This window comes from Nerophis lumbriciformis, linkage group LG03 (assembly GCF_033978685.3).
Source record: "Nerophis lumbriciformis linkage group LG03, RoL_Nlum_v2.1, whole genome shotgun sequence".
Lineage (NCBI taxonomy): Eukaryota > Metazoa > Chordata > Actinopteri > Syngnathiformes > Syngnathidae > Nerophis > Nerophis lumbriciformis.
In genome coordinates this window covers 50,476,597-50,501,447 of record NC_084550.2, presented here as the reverse complement: position 1 = coordinate 50,501,447, position 24,851 = coordinate 50,476,597, and the positions used below count along the sequence as shown (strand labels likewise).

Genomic DNA, 24,851 nt, shown 5'->3' with positions numbered 1-24,851 from the left:
ACATTGTGACATGTTTTACAACACTTAAATAAAATTAATTATAAGTTATGGTTTAAGTTAGCAATGTGCTTAATTAACCCACAAATTGCAATCTGCTGCCCCCTATTGGTTTGGAGTTTATTAGGTCTAAAGGAACAGATTCTTGCTTTTTGATTTTTAGATAGTGTTGTACAAAAGTTCTAACACTCAGTCAAATATTTACTAACTTGAAATGAACTTGGTGTTTGCTGCATTGAATCACACCCAGTGTTTGTTCTCTGTGTAGCAAATGTCTGACCTGGACTCCAAGATTCAGGAGAAAGCCAGACGGGTGGACATGGACATCTGCAGACGCATCGACATCACGGCCAAACTGTGCGATGTGGCGCAGCAACGCAACTCTGAAGACATGTCCAAGATGTTCAACGTCAGCCCGGCCAGATCGCTGCCAGAGAGGGTGGGTTTCTTTTTATGGTATCCAAGTTGCTCACCCTCTGCAAATACAAATTAGAGCTTAGTTTGCACCTTTCACAATTATTGTCTTTTGAGGGACTTTGAATGGAAGAGAAAACCATGTGGTAACTTGGGCGTGTACTGTGTATTTTAGTCCCAGGGGGCCATGGCGTGCTGCAAGGCGAAAGAGCGCAAAGTGGCGCCCGACGAGGAGGTCACAGACATGGACGCAGAGCCGAGCCCTTCAGAGGAGGAGGAGACACTCAACATCACGGACGAAATGAAGCGCATGCTTAACCAGCTGTAAGTTTTGCACATTACAACCATGTTGCTAGTCTGCAGTCTCCCTGCACCAGGATGGGAGGATTTGTTTAGTAGTCCGTCGCCTTCCTCTAGTGTTTGTATTGGAGTATTGCAGCTAAATGGCTAGTATAATAATACATTGACTTACTGAATGATCTAATCTAAATTGAAATATAGTTATTAAATTTCTTTCTCTATATGTTGCTGTATGCTAGAATCTCTGTTTGCATGTTATCCATCAAAGTCCTTTTGATATGTAATAGCGCTTTCTGATATACGATAGCAAGTGTTAGCAGGTTAGCATCCGATACGCCTGTGAAATCATATCTTGCTGCTGTACATTGCAACATGTGAAAATCTTACTAATCTGCAATTCTGCTTCCTGTCTGCAAGCTGCTATCTTGCTTTATGTGAACATACTAATTGTTAGCAACTTACCATTTCATCAATTATCCAGTAGTATTTTAAAAGTTTCTGGCTGCAGGACATGACGTATATTTGTTTTAAATCTGCCTTGGTGCTTTTGTATTTTAATGTACGATCTTGCTATATTTGAGATGTTAGCGTTGTATACAGATTCAGTAACCTTTAAAATAGGACCAAACCAATGCGTATAATTTGTATGGGTTTCTTTACTCAGATTGCTATTTTGTTGTACGTTAGCATACTGTTAGCATGTTATACCGTTTTAGTAACTTTTTGAAATAAGACCAAACCAAATTGTACATTTCAATATGGGTTTCTGTACCCAAGTTGCTCTCTTGTTGTATCCAGTTGAAGTAAACTTTTGAAAATGGACTAAACCAAGATGTATCATCTGTATGAGTTTATGTACTCGGGTTGCTATCTTGTTGTATGTTAGCATACTGTTAGCATTTTATCCAGTTTTAATAACCTTTTGAAATGGGACCAAACAAAGTTGTAAAGTCTGTTTGGATTTATGGCCTCAACTTGCTATCTTGTTGAATAATAACATACTGTTAACATGTATCCAGTGTCATTTGAAATTGTCTCTGTCTCCAGGGCATCTTATTGCTACTGTGCTAAATTTGTATCCAGTTTTAATAACCTTTTTGAAATAAGACCAAAAAAAGACATATATATGGGTATCTGTATTCAAGTTGCTATCTTGTTGTATGTTAGCATACTGTTATCATGTTATTCACTGTCATTTGGAATTGTTTCTGGCTCTTGCTCTTGCAAATATATTTCAGTACCGTATTTTTCGGAGTATAAGTCGCACCGGCCGAAAATGCATAATAAAGAAGGGGGAAAAAAACATATATAAGTCGCACTGGAGTATAAGTCGCATTTTTGGGGGAAATTTATTTGATAAAAGCCAACACCAAGAATAGACATTTGAAAGGCAATTTAAAATAAATAAAGAATAGTGAACAACAGGCTGAATAAGTGTACGTTATATGAGGCATACATAACCAACTGAGAACGTGCCTGGTATGTTAACGTAACACATTATGGTAAGAGTCATTCAAATAACTATAACATATAGAACATGCTATACGTTTACCAAACAATCTGTCACTCCTAATCGCTAAATCCCATGAAATCTTATACGTCTAGTCTCTTACGTGAATGAGCTAAATAATATTATTTGATATTTTACGGTAATGTGTTAATAATTTCACACATAAGTTGCTCCTGAGTATAAGTCGCACCCCCGGCCAAACTATGAAGAAAAAACTGCGACTTATAGTCCGAAAAATACGGTATTTAAGTTACTATCTTACTAAATGTGGGCATGCCATGTTTGCATCTATTTTAGTCTCAGCCGCCATTTGAAATAAAACACAACACAAAGTATATCAAAATCTCATAGGTTTGCATTAGAGCTTGTACTGAAGCTGCTATCTTGCAATGTGTTAGCATTAGCATTCTATAGTCTATTTTAGGGTTGTACAATATACACACACAATATAAATGATATACATTTGGCCAACGATAGATTTGAATTATATTGCCATATCGTAATAATGTATGTGGATGACACATTGTAACTGTGTCCCGCAAGTTTACAGCAACAAATGCATCCTCATTGAAATATAGCATCCATGCTCGTGAGCGCGGCTAGTATAAGGCAAAGCCGCTTCTATATCACTAATCCTCGCCTCCATGTTGGCAAATAAAGTAAGCTGTTTACAAGTATGATTATTACTAGAGGACATGGGCAAGCATTCTACACTACACACTGTAGGGGATACAAAAAGCCATGCTAAGCTAACGTCTGAGTGGGCGCATCAATTTAAATATCAACAGTAACTACGCCAAGTACAGTATCAGTATATGGCGCTACAGTGATTACTACAGCGGGTAATGGGTGTGACAATAATTCATTAAAAAATATATATGTATATACAAATAGATAGCTCGCCCCTTGGCCAATTTTTTAACCCAATAGGGCCCCCGAGTCAAAAGGTTTGGGGACCCCTGGTTTATATCATTAGTCTTTAGCACTTACCCAGCGTGGGCATGTTGTTAGCATCTCCAGCTGCTATCATGTTCTACCTACTGTTTATATCGTTAGTCTTTAGTACGTTTACCTGGTTTGGGTCCATATACGTTGTTAGCATGTTCTACCTACTGTTTATATCGTAAGTCTTTGGTACGCTTACCTGGTTTGGGTCCATATACGTTGTTAGGATGTTCTACCCACTGTTAATATCGTTAGTCTTTAGTACACTTACTTGGTTTGGGGCCATATACGTTGTTAGGATGTTCTACCTACTGTTTATATCGTTAGTCTTTAGTACACTTACTTGGTTTGGGTCCATATACCGGTTTGTTGTTAGCATGTTCTACCTACTGTTTATATCGTTAGTCATGGGACGCTTACCTGGTTTGGGTCCATATACGTTGTTAGGATGTTCTACCCACTGTTTATATCGTTAGTCTTTAGTACGCTTACCTGGTTTGAGTCCATATACGTTGTTAGCATGCCAGCTGCTAACATGTTCTACCTACTGTTTATATTGTTAGTCTTTAGTACGTTTACCTGGTTTGGGTCCATATACGTTGTTAGCATGTTCTACCTACTGTTTATATCGTTAGTCTTTAGTACGCTTACGTGTTTTGGGTCCATATACGTTGTTAGGATGTTCTATCTACTGTTTATATTGTTAGTCTTTAGTATGCTTACCTGGTTTGGGTCCATATACGTTGTTAGGATGTTCTACCTACTGTTTATATCGTTAGTCTTTAGTACACTTACCTGGTTTGGGTCCATATATGTTGTTAGCATGTTCTACTTACTGTTTATATCATTAGTCATGGGACGCTTACCTGGTTTGGGTCCATATACGTTGTTAGGATGTTCTACCCACTGTTTATATCGTTAGTCTTTAGTACGCTTACCTGGTTTGAGTCCATATACGTTGTTAGCATGCCAGCTGCTAACATGTTCTACCTACTGTTTATATCATTAGTCTTTAGTACGCTTACCTGGTTTGGGTCCATACACGTTGTTAGCATGTTCTACCTACTGTTTATATCGTTGGTCTTTAGTACACTTACCTGGTTTTGGTTTTGATTGATTGATTGATTGAGACTTGTATTAGTAGATTGCACAGTACAGTACATATGGCGTACACTTGACCACTAAATGGTAACACCCGAATAGGTTTTTCAACTTGTTTAAGTCGGGGTCCACGTAAATCAATTCATGATCCATTTACGTTGTTAGCATGTTCTACCCACTGTTTATATCATTAGTCTTTAGTACACTTACCAGGATTTGATCCATAGATCTTGTTAGCATGCTTAGCTGTAAGTATGTTCTATCTACAGTTTATATCGTGAGTCTTTAGTACGCTTACGTGATTTGGGTCCATATACGTTGTTAGCATGTTCTACCTACTGTTTATATCATTAATCTTTAGTACACTTACAGGATTTGATCCATAGATGTTGGCATGCTTAGCTGTAAGTATGTTATATCTACTGTTTATGTCATTAGTCTTAAGTACACTTACCTGGTTTGGTTCGGGATTTGTTGTTAGCATGCTAGCTGTTAGCATGTGCTGTTTATACCATTAGGGTTCAGCATTGTGGGCCCACACATGTTGTTAGCATGTCCTACTTACTGTTTTTGTCATTAGTCTTTCGCACTTACCCAGTATGGGTCGACACATTTTGCAATGCTAGCTGTTAGCATTGTGCTTAAATAGACTATTTTCACTTTCTATGATGAATTAATGATTGTTCAGTGCTAAACATGGAAAGTTTTTACTGTCTTTTCTAACATGATTAGAGCCTTTACTAATTTGCGTGGGTGTACTTCTTTCTTTGCATGCAACCTTTGCTTAATCAACCAGGTGCCTGCATTACTAGTTCTTTCTGTCTTTTCTTCCTCTCCGTTTGTCCCGTGTCCCACGCAGACACCCTTCAGATAACCCCTCTGTTGCTAGGCGCGAGACCTTTGAGCTGGACGACGACTGTGACAGTCTAACGTGGGAGGAGAATGAAGAGACGCTGCTGCTATGGGAGGACTTCGCCAACTACAACGTGCCGTGTGGCCTCACCGCGCCGCCCAGCACCAACGCCTTACCGGGAGACGGCACCGAAGCGGTGAGACCCACCTCTTTAAAACCGATAATGAAGTGGATGATTGGTAACCTGAACCCAGACCTATGTGCTGTTCTCTCTAAGGAACCCAATGATAAAAGTCTGGGCAGCCTCATCGATGAGACAGAGTCGCTTTTCAAGAACAGAGAGAAGGAATACCAGGAAACCATTGGACAGATTGAGGTAGCTCTTTACTGTCAAACATTACCGTGAAAAGTTTGATTACCGTATTTTTCGGACCATAGGGCACACTGGATTAAAAGGCGCACTGCCGATGAGCGGGTCTATTCAGGTCTATATCATACAAAAGGCGCACCAGATAATAGGGCGCATTAAAGGGGTCATATTATGATTTTTTTTCTAAATGTAAAACACTATCTTGTGGTCTACATAACATGTAATGGTAGTTATTTGGTGAAAGTGTTGCATAGATTATATTTTACAGACCATTTTCAAGTACCTTTCTGAGCGTCTCTTCAGGATGCGCCGTTTTGTAAGCTGTCCTACCTACGTGGCTCACCTTGGACAGGTCTTCTACCCGTCATCTTTGTTGTAGCGGTGTAGTGTGCAAGGACGGGAGTGGAAGAAGTGTCAGAAGATGGAGTTAACTGTTTGCATGACATTCAGACTTTACTTAAATCAATAAAGGAGCAGCATCTTCTCATCCGTGGCTCAATAATGCAACATCAACGCCGGAAATGTGTCCCGTGAAAAACCGTCCGACCGGAACCCTCTAATAACTAAAGTTCCGTGGGTGAATTATGTAAACCCACTACAGTTTTTAGCGCTTTTATAGCTAGTCTACTGACAGATATAAGTAAGAACTTTACGCCACTTTATATTAGAAATGGCAACAGCGGAGGATGAATGTCCCATAACAAGAAGATAGAGAAAAAGAAGAAGCTTATCAACTACAGAATCACTACAGACTACAATGGCTGACGCACGCAAGTTTTCAGGACTTATGCAGATCCCAAATACAGATCAGCAGGTACCAAAAGGTAAGAAAAGTTGATTTTGCATAATATTGGGAAACAAAACGCCAGATGTCTGCTAATAGGTGACATTTTGCGGTCCTTATACGAACACACCATAATACTACTCTGTTTAGTGCGCCAACAATCCATCAAGTGGTGCGGCTTAATAGCTTACCGAAGTCGTACTAAAAACATTTTGACAAATTTTCGAGCGCCGTGTGTAATGTTCTATATTCTCAATGGAACATTTAAAGTTTTGGTGTTATTTACTGCCGTATCTCTTATGTGTGACTGCCATCTACTGGTCACACTTATCATTACACCATGTACCAAATAAAATAGCTTCGAGGTCGGTAAGCACAACCAGAATTATGTCCATTAGGCGCACCGGGTTATAAGACGCACTGTCCATTTTAGAGAAAATTAAAGGATTTTAAGTGCCCCTTATAGTCTGAAAAATACGGTAATTGTTGCTGAATTGACTATCACGTCTCAAATCGCTTTTCTAATTGGTCCGTCTTTCACTGCAACTATTTACCGTCTGTCTACCAGATCTGCACATTTACTTTAACTGTATTTCCATAACAAAGTAGTACAGAACCGTGCATATGAACCAAACATAAAGAATACAGTCTTTCAGAACAGTAGCAATGTGAGCATAACAATATTTACCCCTGCCTATTGTTATTATTCAGACAACAAAACATTGTTAACTCAGTCAAGTTAGAGGAGAAGCATTTAAAAACAGCACTTTTAAGATCTGGTCCAAAATTCTCTATTGATGTTTTATGTGTTCAAGTTGAATTGTTTTCTTTGCTCACAATTGGATAATGTCAGTGAAAATGTTAAACCATGTAGTGTATGTATGTGCTACTCACCAGCATATTGCGGGAACATTAGAATGTGCTTCTGCAGGAACAAAAGAATGAACAAACGATGAGAAATCACAATAATCCATAACTTTAACAACCATATTGCTACAATATCCAACAATATAAAAAGGAAAATCCACTTGCATTAACATCGGCAAAGGAGGATCTGGTGAGAAAAAAGCAGACAGAGGGAGAGAAGGTAGGGATCAGGGGGAAGGGCTGTGTGTGTGCGCTTGAAAAGAGGCGCCGCTGAACAAGAGGTAGCTTCTCCTCCACTGTAAATAAATTTGGTCTCATCACAAATAAAACTTGCTGTGGTACGAAGCCTGCTTCGTCAATTATTCCATACTTATAAGCACTATTAATTAACTCCTTTTACCGTAACTCCATGCTTTTTAGGACTCATATTGAATCAGCAAACTTGTCAAAAGGGGAAAAAAATGGAAAAAAAGGAACACACGCTAAAACACTGGGTAGTGACGTGGAAGGCTCCGCCTCCACAACAGTGCTGCGCCCTGCTTTTTGCCTGCAGGCGGAACAAAATGAACGACTGAATGAAGCGTTCGTACACAGAGACCTGGTTTGCACACGGACGCAAATTTGGCTCGATCTATAAGCTAGTAAATTGAAAAGTTTCCAAATAGAGATGTTTGTAAATCGAGGTTCCCTTGTATAATTATTATGACGATTAATTAAAAACTCGAAACAAGCCATCAACAAATCGATTTATCGTTTTGCCGAGCTGATTCAAACTTAAGGCTAAAAAAATCCATACAAAATTGGGATAAGGCATGAAGTAAATTGGCATCAACTAATTGATTCCTTGCTAATAGGAATGTTGAGGCTAACATTCCAAATACAAAACCTTAACACAAATGAGCTGACTAATGACGAGTCGTGATGTTAAATGTCCGTCTTTGCTCCCCTCAGGAGGAGTTGGCCACGGCGAAGAGCGACATGAACCGACACCTGCACGAGTACATGGAGATGTGCAGCATGAAGAGGGGCCTGGACGTGCAGATGGAGACGTGCCGGCGCATGATCAAAGGCGGCAGGACCTCGCCGTCGTTCAGCTCTGTGGCCAGCAGCGATTCAGGGAACACCGACGAGATCCAGGACGAGATTTCGGACAAAGATGGAGACGCCGAAGTCCCCGTTAGTTGATGACGGCTCTGTCGGGAAGTTCTGAGTGGCTTTGCTCACAGAATTGGTGCTTTTCTAACAATTTGGTTTCGACGCAGATGGTGGGGGTTAATGTAAAAAAAAAAAAAAGGAGTGCTCTTTTCCTTTCTGGATATTGAATTGAAAACTCACAATTCCTTGTGGCTCAGCGCTCATATTTTTTCAGGTCGCTGTTTTGTAGAAACGGCAAAGACAAGGATATTAGGAGGTGTAGCATCAGAGACGTAAAAGGCAGGAGTCAGGGGTCCGAGGTGTCTCACGTCCTCCGCCCTGTTGTGTTGGAAGCAATTGTTGCTGTCCGGTAATATTTTATACGCCACAACAGAAGCTGTCGTCATGTAAATGTTGGTTCTTTTCTTAGGACCTGATTATGCAGGATAGCAGTGTAGAACAGGGGTGTTCAAACTTCTCCACATTGGGCCGCATACTGATAAAATAAAGGGGATACTTTTTCATTTTGTAAAAAAAAAAGGCTAAAGAAAATTGAATGTGCTAAAAAGTAATATACTGTATATTAAAAGAAAAACAACCTGCATGTGAGCTTTGTGTTAAGATTTCAACTTTTAATTTTTTCATTGAGCATTTATGCTCTTTTCTCCCCTATATTTGCTGATGCTTTTTAGCACAGTATACATTTGTTTTAAGCACATGCTGCACTTTGGACACCCCTGACATATAGGGAGAGGATGAGAATATTTTCAGTTTTTGCAGTTACTGTCAGCTTGCATTGGGGCCAAATGGTGCAGTGACCAACCAGATCCAGCAGATGGAGCTGCATGTGCATTGATATGTGCTCTTTTGATTGCTACTAATAAGTTTGCCTGTTTTTGAGTTGAAGCGTGGAAGGATAAAAAGGGTCAAAGTCAAATGTTCCGAGGAAACGCACCAAAGAGGAACATTTTGTATGAATGCGTCAGTGCACTACTGAACTTCTATGCAATGTAGCTGGTCTTGCGTATATAGACTAGCCTGTTTTATTTTGTTGTTTTCTCCTAAAAACCTTTACAGTTAGCCTTTTAACCAAAGCAGGTGTTTTTTCTACAGCACATTTTATTTGCTTCTCCCGTTCTATCTCCCTATTCATGAGAATTTGCCTTATTCCACAAGCAAACAGGAAGGGCATCATTTGCCTCTCGAGCCTTGTGCAGCACAGATACAGTACATGTAAACACATTCAACAAATGCAGAATATGATCAAAGCCAACACAAGTAAAAACCAAAGGACATATTGAGGTCCCCCATCCAAATTGCCTTGGTGTTTTAAATTTTTTTTGCATATCATGCAATGACATCCTGCTTCATGTGTACATTGAGGGCTGAAAACATGTGGTTGCACACCCTAGAGGCCTTTTTGTTGATAAACGTCATGTTTTGTTTTTCCAGTGCTAATGCTGCTAGCTTAGTGTCAGAACCGATAGGACACATGGGGGCAGGTTTGTCTTCTCAAGTATGTATGGACTACTTTCCATTAAGTAGAATGTTCATTTCAGCTTGTTTGTATAGGCAAAAAATGAGCTTTTTTGCAGAAAAATGCTGTTTTCATTCAAACTAATCACAGATTTGCAACAAAATATTTAATCTTGTGTTATGTTGCCATAATTTGACACATTTTAATCTTGATAACTGTGGATTATGTTGGACAAGAGTGAGCGCCACTCGCAGTACATATACATCACAAACATATCGCATGCATGTACAAGTACATGGATGCATTTTATTTTGATGCTAAATTAAAAACCTTTTTGTTCACATAAAAGCTGTGCTATTTGAAATGCAGGGATAAAAACTGTACAGTATGTGGTGACTAAACCGCTTCTGCTACTTCTGTAAGGGTGTGTGTGAATGTTTCATACTAAAAAAAAAAAGTTTTTTTGTACTAAAGAGTTTTTCAAATGAGTGCAGAAACTGAGAGTTGTCTATACGCGGTGTAGCTCATAATCTCATTAATGAGGGGCTAAAAAAACATTAATGGCCTTGTGTAGGCTTAGCTGTGTTCTTTTTACATAACAGGTCTATCCATTTTTTTTTTACTTTCTGCTTTTACTTTGGCTTATGTGTTTTCGTCAAATGTATTGACGCAACATATCCATGTTGGTATGGGGGAAAAAAGTTATGAATGTATTCAAAGTCGGGGTAACCTGAAATAAACAGTGAATTTAAAAAAAACATCCTTTCTCTGTCTTGTTTGATTGTATGAATGCTAAAAATTTAAAAAGGCTTCTGTAGGTTTGTTTTTCTGCCTCAAAAACTGTGTGAATTTGGTCTACTAAAGGCACGGACAAAAAAAAGCCGATGTCATAGCATATTTACACTGTAGCTAAGGATTGCTGTGACGCTATGCATCAACCAGTGTTTGTCTTCAGATTATGTATTTTTATTTGTCATCTCTCAGCATTCATATAGATAAAACAATTTCTAAAATATTGTAGGCAGAACAATGCTAAAGTTTTAAATGAAAACACTATTCAATATAAAAGAGCAACAATGACGAACAAACAGGTTAGTAAACAGTCTCACCGCCGTAACTCAAGAAACAACATTCGTTTGGCCAAGTCCACGTCACTGTACTTTTTTTGCAGCTGCTGATGGGCGGCGGGGTCCTCTGAGAGCAGGAGGCTGTCGTCACGAGGATCCCAAAAAGGTCCGGAGATGGATGAGGGGTCCAAAAGCAGACGGGAGGCCGCCAAGAAGTCGCCGCTTGTTTTTAACAAAGCTAAGGTGACAGCCATCAAGTCCTAGAAAGGAAAAGAAGAGGTTATTTTTACCACCACATTTACAGGAAGATCAAAAATAATCATCTAAAGCAGTGGTGTGCAAAGTGCGGTCATTTGCGGCCCACAGCACAATTTTTAGCATTCTAACGTTAGCATGCTAGCTTTTTTGCTAATTTTGCACGTTTTGCTTGTATTCCATGATGTGACTTCTTCATGGAGGTGAAAAATTGTGGTGGTCAATCAAGCCAAGATTGCTATTGTGCAGCAAGCAGCGTGCAAACTATCTGAATACACTGCAAAAAGCAGATACAAACAAAAAAATCAAACTATGCAATAGAATAGATCCTTATACTTTCCCAAACAAAGATTTTGCGAGTGATATCCAGACATCATTGTACACGACAAAACAAATTAAAACTTGGAAAAAAATGGAGGTCTACAACTTTTCTGTGTGTGGTTGGGTCAAGGAAATTGGTATCAAGACTCTCTCGGATAAATATATTAAGGTTGCATTTCATGATTTACACATGTTTTCCCCCGTCTAAATATAACTATAGATGTCAACATTATGTATGTGCCGAAAGCTTATTTTATGATTGCTGCTTTTGGTAAAAGCTTAAAGGGGAACTGCAGTTTTTTATTTTGCCTATAGTCCACAATCATTATAAAAGACATGATGACGGATGGATTTTTTTAATAATGCATTCTAACTTGTAAATAAAAGTTCACTTACAGCGGAGCCAATGGAAGGTCCTCTATTCCACCCATAAAACCCAATAAATAACCATCCAAAACCCAGCAACAATACTCCATTTACATTTTGTGATATGAATATAATCAAGTATTAGTGATATTGTTATTAAATGATAAATGATAAATGGGTTATACTTGTATAGCGCTTTTCTACCTTCAAGGTACTCAAAGCGCTTTGACACTATTTCCACATTCACACACACATTCACACACTGATGGCGGAAGCTGCCATGCAAGGCGCTAACCAGCAGCCATCAGGAGCAAGGGGTGAAGTGTCTTGCCCAAGGACACAACGGACGTGACTAGGATGGTAGAAGGTGGGGATTGAACCCCAGTAACCAGCAACCTTCCGATTGCTGGCACGGCCACTCTACCAACTTCGCCACGCCGTCCCACACTCTTCATTCATCACTTCCTGTCACTGTCATCTTACACTCTTCATTCATCACTTCCTGTCACTGTCATCTTACTTTTGATAATAAGCGCTAGTGTGTTAGCGCTTATTATAAGTGCTAACACAGACGAACTATTTATAGCGGCGCCATGATCACCACCGTGTGTGCCTATGTTTAGCTCATCGAGTGGTCTGCTGCTTCCTTGCTTCTCTGCTCCTAGTTTATTGTAGATCATAAATCATGCATCTCACCTGCACAGAAGAAGGCTGAAGATGTATTCTGAAAGGTTGGTACACTTTGACATCCAATTTAGATCCAAGAATGGCGAGAACGACACGAAAAGACCCCCGCAGTAAGTGATGTTTTAGTATGTTTGTTGGCTCTCATGAAGTCTGCAGTCTGATTACTACTCACTGCAGACTTTATGAGAGCCAACAAACATAATAAAACTTCACTTACTGTACAAGGTCTGCTGTCTGCTAGGATGTTCATATATTCTCATTGAGATGAAGAATGACTCATAATCCTCAAAAAGAAAAGGGGGGGTGAAACCAAGTGTCTTTTTGTGTCATTCTCACAATTTCCGGGTCTAAATTGGCTGTCAAAGTGTACCAACTTGTCGGAATATGTTCTCCTTCTACAATCCAGGTGAGAGGCTTGATTTATAATTTACAATAAAGTTTAAAGAGCAAATAAATAAGGAAGCAGACCATCAGTCAATCACGTCAACATAAGCACGCATGCTTGTGATCATGGCACTGCTATAAATAATTTGTCTGCGTAAACGCTTATAATAACAATATCACTAATACTTGGTTAATATTCAAGTCACAAAATGTAAATTGTTGGCAGTTTTTGGACTATTTGTTGGGTTTTATGGGCAGAATAATAGACCTTCCATTGGCTCCGCTGTAAGCGGCCATTTATTTACGAGTTAGAATGCATTAAAAAAAAAAACTTATTTTTCTAAGTATAAGTCGCTCCGGAGTATAAGCCGCACTGGCCGAAAATGCATAATAAAGAAGGAAAAAAACACATAAGTCGCACTAAAGTATAAGTTGCATTTTTTAGGGAAATTTATTTGATAAAACTCAACACCAAGAATAGACATTTGAAAGGCAATTTAAAATAAATAAAGAATAGTGAACAACAGGCTGAATAAATGTACGTTATATGACGCATAAATAACCAACTGAGAACGTGCCTGGTATGTTAACGTAACATATTATGGTAAGAGTCATTCAAATAACTATATACATATAGAACATGCTATACGTTTACCAAACAATCTGTCACTCCTAATCGCTAAATCCCATGAAATCTTATACATCTAGTCTCTTACGTGAATGAGCTAAATAATATTATTTGATATTTTACGGTAATGTGTTAATAATTTCACACATAAGTCGCTCCTGAGTATAAGTCGCACCCCCGGCCAAACTATGAAAAAAACTGCGAGTTATAGTCCGAAAAATACGGTACATCCGTCGTCATGTCTTTCATAATGATTATGAATGATAGGCAAAATTCTAAAAAAGTGCAGTTCCCCTTTTAGGGTCGACATATTTGGCAATTATATGAGTGTCTATGAGAGTTAAAGATACTATTTGAGGAAATATGGTTTCAACTTTCAAGCATAACTTCAAGCGGTGGAGGACAAACTCACCTTGTTTGTGAGATTCATCAGCTCTGTGATTCGCTGCTTGTCCTCCTCTAAGTGGGCCTGACTGAGGGACTCTGCCTCTTCCTCTATCGGGTCGGGTCGAGCCGCGTCTTCTTCGTGAGACACACCTTCAAGAATGAAGGTGTGAGCTTTGGACGCCACGGTAGCGGCTTCGGCACAGATCGGCTCAAGAGCTGGCTCAGCCTCTCGTGAAGTCTCCTGAGCGCTAGGACCTTGCTCGAAGAGGTCAGGGTCAGACTGATCGGTAACAGCGCTTGCAGCTATGCTCGCAGCAATGGCGGTCAGTACGTAAGGCTGTTCACTGGCCGTGTGGAAATGTTCTTCAGTAGACTAAGAGACGGAAAGAGAACTTGTCAATTATTTTGTGTGCTGACACTGTAGATCCACTCTGATCGTGCTGATTAGACAAGATCACAATGACATTACGGTACTCCATTTTAAGGTTTGTCTAATAATTAATGGGGTCATTTTATGCATAACCAACTTCTCATTTTTGTGTAATTGGGATCTGTAATCAGTAAAAAAAATAAGACCACCCAAAAAAACGTATCTAGGAGAGAAAGTCAGAAAACGGCTTGACGATGGTCTGTAACACATATGCAATTTTCCCCCCCAAAACACCATTATTACATGTTATTTATTATGTAGACCACAAGGAAGTGCAGGGTTTCCCCAGCTTGCCAATATACCTGTGGTGGTGGGGGCGTGGTCAATATGACATCATCATGTAATAGGTAACGATGCATATATTTTCTTTAAAAAGGCTAAAAAAAATGTTGGGCATACATTTAAAAAATGGGAAACTAATTTTCAGCTACTCTCTAAACACGAGTACGGTTTACAAAGCCCGATAACAGATATAAAGATGCAAGATTTTACAAGGAAAATGCCACCTACTGGATTGTAAAACTCTCCATATCCACTGGGAACAACGGAACAAAACTTGAAAAATGCGCTGGCGGTGGTTTATAATTCAAGACCGCTGATTCGCTCATTTTGCTGTCAATGAAAAAGGTATTCAGCCTTAGACAGTTAATCCAATCATAATGCGAGAGTCTGGCGTCCGAGACAAAGCCGAGCATTTATCAAATGATTGTCCAGTTTGACTGCAGTCGAACAGCCCACTCTCTGCTCTGAATGAATGAGAAGTAAATCACGTTGGCTGTATCAAAAGTAACTGGTTACGAACAAAAGTTAAAGATATTCTAGCGCATATTTAGTCATCCATCCATCTTCTTCCGCTTATCTGAGGTCGGGTCGCGGGGGCAGCAGCATAAGCAGAGAAGCCCAGACTTCCCTCTAGCCCTCCACTTCGTCCTGCTCCTCCAGGGGGATCCCAAGGCGTTCCCAGGCCAGCCGGGAGACATAGTATATGTATAAATATATATATATATATATATATATATATGTATATATATATATATGTATATATACATTGTCTTTATAATCCGTTTTGTCATTTAACATCAATTAACATTGATGTTCATCAACATTTAACATTGTCACGTTATCGATGGGAAAATTCATTTTTAGACAATATGATTTGCCTGAGCGGCTAGGAGACACCAAGAGTAACAAGCGGTACAAAATGGATTAGAAAGGAAAGATTAAAAAAAAAATAAAAAAATTAAAACATTTTTTTTTAACTTGGGACTTCCTGTGGGCCGGAATTTGGATGCTGGGGGGCCGGATCCGGCCCGCGGGCCGTAGTTTGGGGACACCTGCTCTAGAGAGAGAGGACTGGTTCCATAGCCCTTGCTGTGCGTCGAAGTTAGTCCGAATATATCTAGCCGGAACTTCTCCACCTCGTGCAACAGCTCAGGCTCCTTCCCCCTCCAGCAAGGTGACGTTCCAAGCTTATGTAGCCGAGGATCGGACCGCCAAGTGCCCTGCCTTCGGCTGCCGCCCAGCTCACACTGCACCCGACATCTAGATCCTATGAGTGGTGAGCCCATTGGAGGGGGGACCCACGTTGCCTCTTAGGGCTGTGCCCGGCATGGCGCCATGGGGACAGGCCCGGCCACCAGGCGCTCACCATCGAGCCCTATCACCGGGCCTGGCTCCAGAAGGGTGGCCCCAATGAACCGCGTCCTGGCGAGGGAAATCTGAGTACTAATTTTTTTCTTCTTCATAAAGGTCTTCGAGCTGCTCTTTGTCTGATCCCTCACATAGGACCTGTTTGTCTTGGGAGACCCTATCAGGGGCATAGAAGCCGGACAATATAGCTCCTAGGTTCATTGGGACACGCGCCGCACCGCGCATGACATATAGAGGAAACCCTGAAGTTTTTTAAAGGTAGAAATTAAAAATCATAATATGACCCCTTTAAACGTCAACAAATTTAAACAAAATAGTAAGTGTAAACTGTTGATTTCAAGTCAGTAAAAAGATGTACAACATGGCTTCAATTGTACTTTTGTTGGTGCTATTATGAAAATGTCTATGTACCTCACTGTCACTGGATTCAAACTCTCTTGCTGCCTTAGCAAGAATCCCCAGAACTTTCTCTTTCTTCTTTTCTTGCACGGATTTACCTGCAAACAAAGGAAAAAAATTAATAAGCAAACTTAAATCTTAGTTCTGGTTAAACTTCTTTATAGCTAATGGCATCCTACACTCCTCGTGGATAAGATGATCTTCCTCCTTTTTTTGACTTTCTGCTGCTTCTGCAATCTCTTTTGCTTTTTTAGTAGGAGGCTCCTCTACTGTGTCTTTCTGAGAAGTGGATGTGGCTGACCTGGTTCGACGGGGTGACGGGGTGAGAGGAGAGGGTGCCAATGCTGCGGATGATGATGATGATTGGAACTTTTTATTGTAGGGTTCAGCCTCCAGCTCCAACCTTCTGCAGCGTGCTCTGCGCATAGGCAAGTGCAGTTGTCCATCTTCTTCGTCCGTATCTGTCAAATAGAGGGTGTCGCTTTGAGGCTTGGACTGGCTTGGTTCTGTGTCGTCCGAATAATTTACAGTTTGCAAAAATTCTTGCGACTGATCATCTTCTGGATCAATAATCTCCTTGGTCTGCGAGGAGTCTCGCTTTTCTTTTTCTGCAGTACCGGTAGTTGCTTGCACACATTTGTGTGCTGGTGGTTTCTCCTCTTCTTGCTGGGGAGATTCTTCAGCACTGAGTTGTTTATATTCATTATGTAGGTCTTCAATCTGTGGACACAACAGTCCCAAGACAAAGTAACTAACACTTTCACACATGGTAAAACCTGTTTTAAGTGACCTTAAAGTACATTGCTAAAAACTCCCGCAAGGGTGATAGCTGCATCGAGGCCAGATAGTCATTGCAAATGGTTAAAAAAGGTTGAAAAAATGCTTACTGTGAATGTTTTAAAAAAAAGGCAAACAGCCTTTATGGGTCATCAAGCATGATTCTAAATTGTTTCATTTATTAATTTTGACTTACTTTCCTAATTTGATACAATATTAAATTCAACTATTTTAACAACACTTTTTAGTGTTTTATTGTCTATCATTAATGTTTCCCATAGTTTAATGTATTTGTAGCGGCTGTCAACTGAAAAATTTGCACCGCTTTGGCGCTATCTTATTTTTTAATCTGACGCTATCACCTTGCCCTCGCCCACAAACCCATTATAATAGGCACTATCTCCAGGATTTTGTAGACTTTTCTTGTTGAGGACTAAAGTGCCTGATTTCAATGGAAAGTGCAGGTTTCTGGGGGCGTTGTATGCAGAAAAAAGTTAAAGTAACAATAAATTCGATTCACCTTCTGTAATTATAATAGGAAATTTTGCTTTGGTTAGACAGTTGCGTTGCGTTTATGTGCTGCTGGGACAAACCTGCTGGAGATCCACCGATTACAGTGTTTTCTGCATTTTGTTCATGAGAGAACACAGAAGCTAATATAAATAAAAACATAAGAAATGAACAAATTAAAGAGATAGTCTGTTTTTGTAAAACCATCTTTGAATCTTAGTAAAAATAAAATAATGCAAATTAGTAACAGATTAGAAGGACCAACACAATACAGATAGACGGATACTAAAAGAGTAAAAGAAACCACATTTTGTGAGTAACAATGGATGAAAAAATTAAATGTAAATCTCATAAAAATATCCAACATAAAGTGACAAGAAATACGTCAATAATGATCAAAGAAAGCAAAATATGTTCTGGACCAAAAATCACTCCATATTCTCTACAGCTCGCCAGTCTTACCATATCTGAGTTATTGTGAAGAAATAAGGGAAAATAAGTACACTTCATTCACTTAGTATGTTACAAAAAAAGATCCGTTATAACAATACATAATGAGTGATACATACAGTGATTATAAATACATTGGAGACTGCCACCACAGTTGACATACATCACACCAAAGTCACAATTTCTCTGTGATTGTTGGTCCAAAACTAATGAAGATTTTGGCAAAATGAGGGTAATAAGTTATTTTTTGGTCGTTCTGTGTATTGTTTTTTACATTTACTGCACCGTTGGGTGAGTGTTAGAGTGCCTGCTGGTCACGAACCACTGCAGGAATGTAGCAGCATATTGCGTCAAATAGGGCCGCAACATTATACTTTCACGAAATAAAAACATGTTTTTTGTAAGTTTATGAGCGAGAATATGTTTAAAACTATATATACACATTATTTTGTCAGAAAATGTTACGTCAAAACGACAACAACGTCCTTGGTAGCAGTCATGGCGCCTGTTGTATAATTGGCCATACTCTCTTTATACACGACTCTGCATAGCTGGAGGCATATGACACTTGCATGAAAGAAGGCGCTCTTCAACTTGCAATCAATAACGAGCAACCTGTTTGATGTCAGATGGTCATCAAACGGAACAAATCTTACTCACGCATGAACGAGCAAAAACAAACAACACAACAGGTACAGTAATACACAACAACAATGAATTACCATATTCTATGTGGGTAGCAACGACTTAACGCTATCAAGAAACGTAATTCTAACTGTTATTTACAAAGTGCCCGCAGAGCATGCTGGGTACTCTGGCAGTAACTCCCCTCAACACTACAATACGAAGCAATTTTAGATGTACAAAGAAGTATTATCTTTAAAATCATAAGACACCTCTATGCAGCCTAGGACACATCATGATTTTATAGGCCTCCTACCTTTGAGGCCAATACCTGAGTTAGATCGTCACTGGAGGGAATCTCCCGAGGGTTTTCTGGGTCAGCGTGCATTTGAGGAAGTGGGGGGTCGTCATCTACTTCACCGGGAGAATTTCCTGTCCCTTCGGCTTCGCCATCGCCCTGCAACCAGGAAGATAGGAAACACAGTCATACATGACATCGCTATTATCAGGCTCAAGTCTGTGAACGTATTGCTGCCATCTCCTAGTGTTGATATAAGAGAAAGACAGTAAGTCTCTTCGAAGTGAATCACCTTGGTGACCTCTCCAGGTGTTTCCACCTCCTCAGCTTCTGATTGCTTACTACTCAATTTCTGTTGGTAACGGGATTTCATCGACTGCCAAGTGTGATTGGTCACTTCCTCCTTTTCCATCTGCTTCCAAAGGCTGTTTCCTTTAACTTCAGATTTTCGCTGGCTCACGTAGCTCAGAATGGCGGCGTCCTCGTCCGCGGAGTACCCCAGCCTGCCTGATGAGAAAATAAAAAGACCCTCGACTCTTAGAATTGCGGAGGGACTATAAATCTAGTGATACTATACAAATACTGTATGCCGGCTGCTAGGGATCATTATGGGGATGACATCATGGATTACACACTTGACATGATTTGATTAATACATCATTGCTTCCCCACATTGCCTTTGATCCTTTGGGAGAAGATTTCTTATAAACATAAACAATAAAGATGTCAAGAAAAGCAAGTCATACTTGAATATTTTGCTCCATTAAAGGATTTAGCATTGACTCGATAATGTGCACAAGTTAGTGTTGGTTTTACAATTAACTTTGTTTCACACCTCCTGAAGCTGCGGCAGACCTTCTGTTGGTTTCATTTGACCTTGAAGCAGAGCCTTGCGAGACATTTTCAGGATTCAGTCTGTAGTCTTCGATGTTCAGCTGCTGGCCTTTCTTCATACAATCGTGGACGTACTTGATGGACACATACCTAATGAGGAAAACACTATAAATAAATTTAAAAAAAAAAGGTGATATCCCTAGCAGTAGTGTGGCACGATACATTTGGCAGACAATTGAGCTTTTAATACTATCGTTATACCGTGATAATGCTTGTTGATGACATATCCTAGCTGTGTCCTGCAAATTTGACAGCGACAAGCGGATGAACGCGTCCTCAACGCACTGTAGCATTTTCGCTAGCGGCCAACGTCCCTCTACAGTGCAAAGCCACTTTTAAGTCAGCAATCCTCGCCTCTGTGGTGGCAAATAAACTACCGGTATGTTTAGTATCTTTCCTGGGGGACAAGGAATAGCAAAACATGATAGACCACAGACTGTAGGAAGATATGCTACTCGTATGTTGAAGCTCTTGAATTTAGACAAGGGTGGCTGGATCGATACAAATATTGACAGTAACGATACCAAGTCTGGTATCATTATATTGTCAATAATACAATGGTTACATAGATATGCTTTATTATAAAAAACTCTTTTGCCGTTTTTGTCAGTATTTACAAACATGTCTGTGGAAAAACAAAAAAACATATTTTTGTGTTTTTCTAAGAGTCTAAGTTGAATATCAAAGTGATTTATGGCCACAATCTTCTACTATACAAGTGAGGGGCATGATTTATGATCGAGAATTGACTTTCACCATCTCAGAGGCTATGCAGCAGCAGCAGCAGCTCACTATGTCAATATACGTAGCAGCATGAGCCAGTTAGCTCTCTGTGATCCTGATGTCACTGAAAATAGTTCCTTAATGTTAGCGCTTATAATAACAATATCGCTAATACTTGGTTAATATTCAGGTCCATCCATCCATCCATCCATTTTCTACCGCTTATTCCCTTTTGGGGTCGCTGGAGCCTATCTCAGCTACAATCGGGCGGAAGGCGGGGTACACCCTGGACAAGTCGCCACCTCATCGCAGGGCCAACACAGATAGACAGACAACATTCACACTCACATCCACACACTAGGGCCAATTTAGTCATTAGGTGTAAATTGATCATTATTGGCGGTTTTGGGATGTGTGGAATAGAACCTTACCGTTAGCTGCATTGTTAACCAACTCATGCTTGCCGTATTTTACAAATTAGAAGGCATAAATAAAAGAAAAACATCTGTGTTCTTGTCTTACATGAGGACTGTGGTTGTGAATGATAGGCAACATTCCAAAAGGTGCAGTTCCCCTCTAAATAAATATATGTATTTATATATACACACGCACGCACGCACGCACGCACGCACGCACGCACGCACGCACGCACGCACGCACGCACGCACGCACGCACGCACGCACGCACGCACGCACGCACGCACGCACGCACGCACGCACGCACGCACGCACGCACGCACGCACGCACGCACGCACGCACGCACGCACGCACGCACGCACGCACGCACGCACGCACGCACGCACGCACGCACGCACGCACGCACGCACGCACGCACGCACGCACGCACGCACGCACGCACGCACGCACGCACACACACACACACACACACACACACACACACACACACACACACACACACACACGTACATACATATATATATATATATACAGTATATCCATCGATCCACCCATTTTCTACCGCTTGTCCCTTTTGGGGTCGCGGGGGATGCTGGAGCCTATTTCAGCTGCATTTAGGCGGAAGGCGGGGTACACCCTGGACAAGTCTCCACCTCATCACAGTATATTAAAATTAAATTTATTAACACATGAACACACCCAAAAGTACCGAAAATAAGTACCGTTGAGTAGCATCGATTCCAAGAAAATTGGTACCGTATTGGTTCAAATGTGAAAGGTACTTATTCATAAATAACTACAATATTAAACATTTCATGAGTGATTGTGTTAAAATTGTACAGTGTATTATTTATTCTGTGGAATTCCACACGGTTTCATCACAAAACTATTTTTAAGTGTAAAAAAGCCATTTAGAACAAGAGTACATTCATATTGCAGTGGTAAAACCCCCCCGCGACCCCGAACGGGACAAGCGGTAGAAAATGGATGGATGGATGAAGTCTATTCTGATACTTACCGGTGGAGTACACGCGGACTAATGGTGCCTTGATCCTTGGGGTCAATCAACAAAATGGATCCTGGCACCAGGATATTGCATGCTATTCCTCCCCCAGCTTTGATGAGGGGCTGGAGCTCCTTTTTGGTGGGGCCTGGTCGCAAATAAAAACTCATAGGGTTGCCCCCCATATCCACGAAGAGAACCGGTGAGATGTTGGACGCCATCTTCATGGAATGTCACCTGGAAGAGATGTAGTAAGAGGAGTTTGAGTCTTGGCATAAATCATTTTTATGAACATTTAACAACTTTACTAACTATTGTGGCGCATCTCAATTAACTAGAACATTTAGAAAAGCTAAGCAATTTAGCAATTCTATTAAAAAATGTAAACGTTTATATTTTATAGCCATTCAACAGACAGTAATTAAATTGTTTATTGGATTACAGTTTACAGCTAAAAAAAAATAAAAAAATCTCTTGTTAAATGTGAAAAAATGTCAGACGTTCTAGTACTCAACTGGTTCACTTTCTTAACGAAAAAAGGAACTGCATAACCTATAAGCTTTCAATTTGTCTCTTTGACCTAATCAAATTCCTGAAATCAAAAACATTTTGCATGACATTCTGATTTATTGAGCTTCACCTGTACTGTAATAACAAACACTATCAGCCTAAATTTTCAGATCTCCTCATTTATAGCAATTAATAAGTACGTCCAAACATTTCACAGGTACTTTTAATTATTACCATACTTTTATTACCGAACATCCTTTGCTGTCTTGTTTTGTAAACCAAGCTACTTTAAGGTCCACAAATACTGCATGTGGACTGCGACAGTTTTTGTGCTTTTGCCTTTACAACAGTGGTGTCCAAACTTTTCCTCGCAAGGGCCACATTCAGTAAAATCGAAGGATGCAGGGGCCCGCTTTGATACATTTTGTAGATTAAAGATGTTCAAAGCAAACCAGAGTCCATCAATATATGCTAAGGTAGCTGAACAAATCATCCACATTTGCTTCGTGTTATAGTTAACAAATTTTTTTTTACGTGTAATCTAATAAACTGATGCGATTAATCACAAAAAAATATTGCATTAATCACATATATACGCAGTTTAATCAAACAATTTATTTTGCTCCTTTACCTTTTAGCAACTCTAACATTAACATTTCATTTGTGATTGAAATTTTTAAGTTGACTGAAATCATGCAAGCAAGTTTAAACTAAAAGTGATACTTGTGATTAATCATGATTAATCCACATTCAAAAATGTGATTAATCTGACTTTCAAAATATATCATTAGGCAGCATTACTAATAACATCCTAATAATAGTAAATTGATCTATTTTTTACTTTAAATTAATTACTTTTTGCCAAAGGCCAATTAAAAACGAGTTGCGGGCCGGAATTGGGCCCCGGGACGCACTTTGGACACCACTGGATTAAAAAAAATAATTTAATATATAAAATTTGCATGAGTTTGAAGTGAAGACTTTAATTTTAGAGCTGTGATAAAAAAAAAACATCCATTTCGGAATTAAAGCTACATGTATAGGATTTTCAGTGTGCCCAAACACACTGAAAATATAATCACTTTATTTGACAATAATTAGCAGTAAATGAAGACATACTTAAATGATGTGTATCAATCAAGATTACTATATTTACAACTATGCCAGTTGAATCACTGAAAACGAAATGGATGTTATCTACATATTGTACCTATAATTAATAAACTTGTAAAAAAATATTAAATTTAATTTAAGTAGAACCTCAACACATTAATCCTATCTTGATGTGTTTATTGATTTGAAATCCATTGTGGTTGTGTAAAAAGGTGCATACTCACTGTAAGGACAATGTGATTCATTAAAACTGTCACTGTCCTAATATTACTGGACCTTACAGTATGTACTGTAAGTTTACAACAACAACGCTGATAGCACAGTTCTGGTTTAAGTTAGAGTTTGTAGTATCTACTTACGTGTTTTGCACATACTTACGAATTAGGTGGTCTAAAACTGTTGAACGGTAGTATACATGCCAATCTATGAGTATACGACATTTTAAATACACACAATTACGTTTGTGAAGCATCTTGGCTAACATTAGCTACATTTCGTTGGAACGTTTAGAAGTTATTATAATGTTTACTATCGACTAAGTGAACTTATTTTATGTTAACCACTTCTAAAACGAGATTTGCTCAAAGATACGATTCGGTTTGTTGACCTTCTTTTTTCCCGCTGGCTCGATCCAAAGCAGAAGGCACACTTCCGGGACGGTACGATTCTTCTTCGTTTATTCTAGTGACACAGTGTATGATGTTAATATATTATTAGCGCCCCCTGGTGTTAATATTACTGGAACTACAAAAATAACGCAAAAACACATTTTAAAGTGAGGACAACAAATACATGGGTAAAATAATATTTTCCAGGCACAATTCAAAGACAATTTAATCCTAAAATAGTTTACAAAGGTATAAATAAAGTAAATAAGAACAATATATATTACATATCCAATTATTCCTGCAGTTACAGAAATACCATTCAAAATTATTAATGGAATACACCCTAATAGTAGAGATTAAAAAAATAACAGTATGGTTGACAACTGTTATATCTGTAATGCTATAGAAGATGTTACTCATTTATTTTTGATTAGATTAGATTAGTTTATTTCAAAGGAGACATTGCAATTTTAGAAAACACATGACTACACAGAAAAAGCCTGAATTAGCCAGAAGGCTAGTTTTCATATGCAGTCCCCTGGCCATGATGTAAAAAAGGCAGTAAAATTACAATTTAAAAGAAAAAAAAAAGAAAGA

General features: G+C 39.4%; 2 protein-coding genes and 1 long non-coding RNA gene across 9 annotated transcripts in view; 1 reads left to right on the top strand and 2 right to left on the bottom strand.

Moving 5' to 3' along the window:
- Positions 1–468, bottom strand: part of LOC133586358 (uncharacterized) — a 46,452-nt gene extending 45,984 nt beyond the window's left edge. The window contains exon 1 of the long non-coding RNA XR_009814152.1: positions 278–468. This is a non-coding gene — a long non-coding RNA (uncharacterized lncRNA). The remainder of the gene's footprint in view (positions 1–277) is intronic.
- The window catches only part of iffo2b (intermediate filament family orphan 2b), a 90,736-nt gene extending 81,302 nt beyond the window's left edge, over positions 1–9,434 (top strand). The window contains exons 4-8 of one of the 2 annotated variants that reach the window (XM_061938737.2): positions 266–436; positions 587–735; positions 5,157–5,316; positions 5,398–5,496; positions 8,093–9,434. In XM_061938737.2, the coding sequence (XP_061794721.2) occupies positions 266–436; positions 587–735; positions 5,157–5,316; positions 5,398–5,496; positions 8,093–8,326 (813 nt within the window). In that variant the 3' untranslated portion in view covers positions 8,327–9,434. Of the gene's footprint in view, positions 1–265; positions 437–586; positions 736–5,126; positions 5,317–5,397; positions 5,497–8,092 lie in introns of both variants that reach the window. The other variant, XM_061938729.2, reaches the window with a different exon arrangement.
- Positions 9,435–9,578: 144 nt separating this feature from the next.
- Positions 9,579–24,342, bottom strand: terf2ip (telomeric repeat binding factor 2, interacting protein). 6 transcript variants are annotated; one of them, XM_072912846.1, is made up of 10 exons: positions 24,254–24,342; positions 22,039–22,260; positions 19,821–19,969; positions 19,278–19,492; positions 19,004–19,144; positions 16,855–17,046; positions 16,628–16,787; positions 16,339–16,424; positions 13,873–14,220; positions 9,579–11,079 (listed from the first exon to the last, which is right to left on the bottom strand). In XM_072912846.1, the coding sequence occupies exons 2-10, from the start codon at positions 22,248–22,250 to the stop codon at positions 10,858–10,860; spliced, it is 1,725 nt and encodes a 574-aa protein (XP_072768947.1). In that variant the 5' UTR covers positions 22,251–22,260; positions 24,254–24,342; the 3' UTR covers positions 9,579–10,857. The 6 variants fall into 6 exon arrangements, with proteins under 6 accessions (XP_072768947.1, XP_072768945.1, XP_072768946.1 ...); XM_072912844.1 differs by having other exon boundaries at positions 16,506–16,787; positions 16,944–17,046; XM_072912845.1 differs by having other exon boundaries at positions 16,506–16,787; positions 16,944–17,046; positions 19,019–19,144.
- Positions 24,343–24,851: the final 509 nt, after the last annotated feature.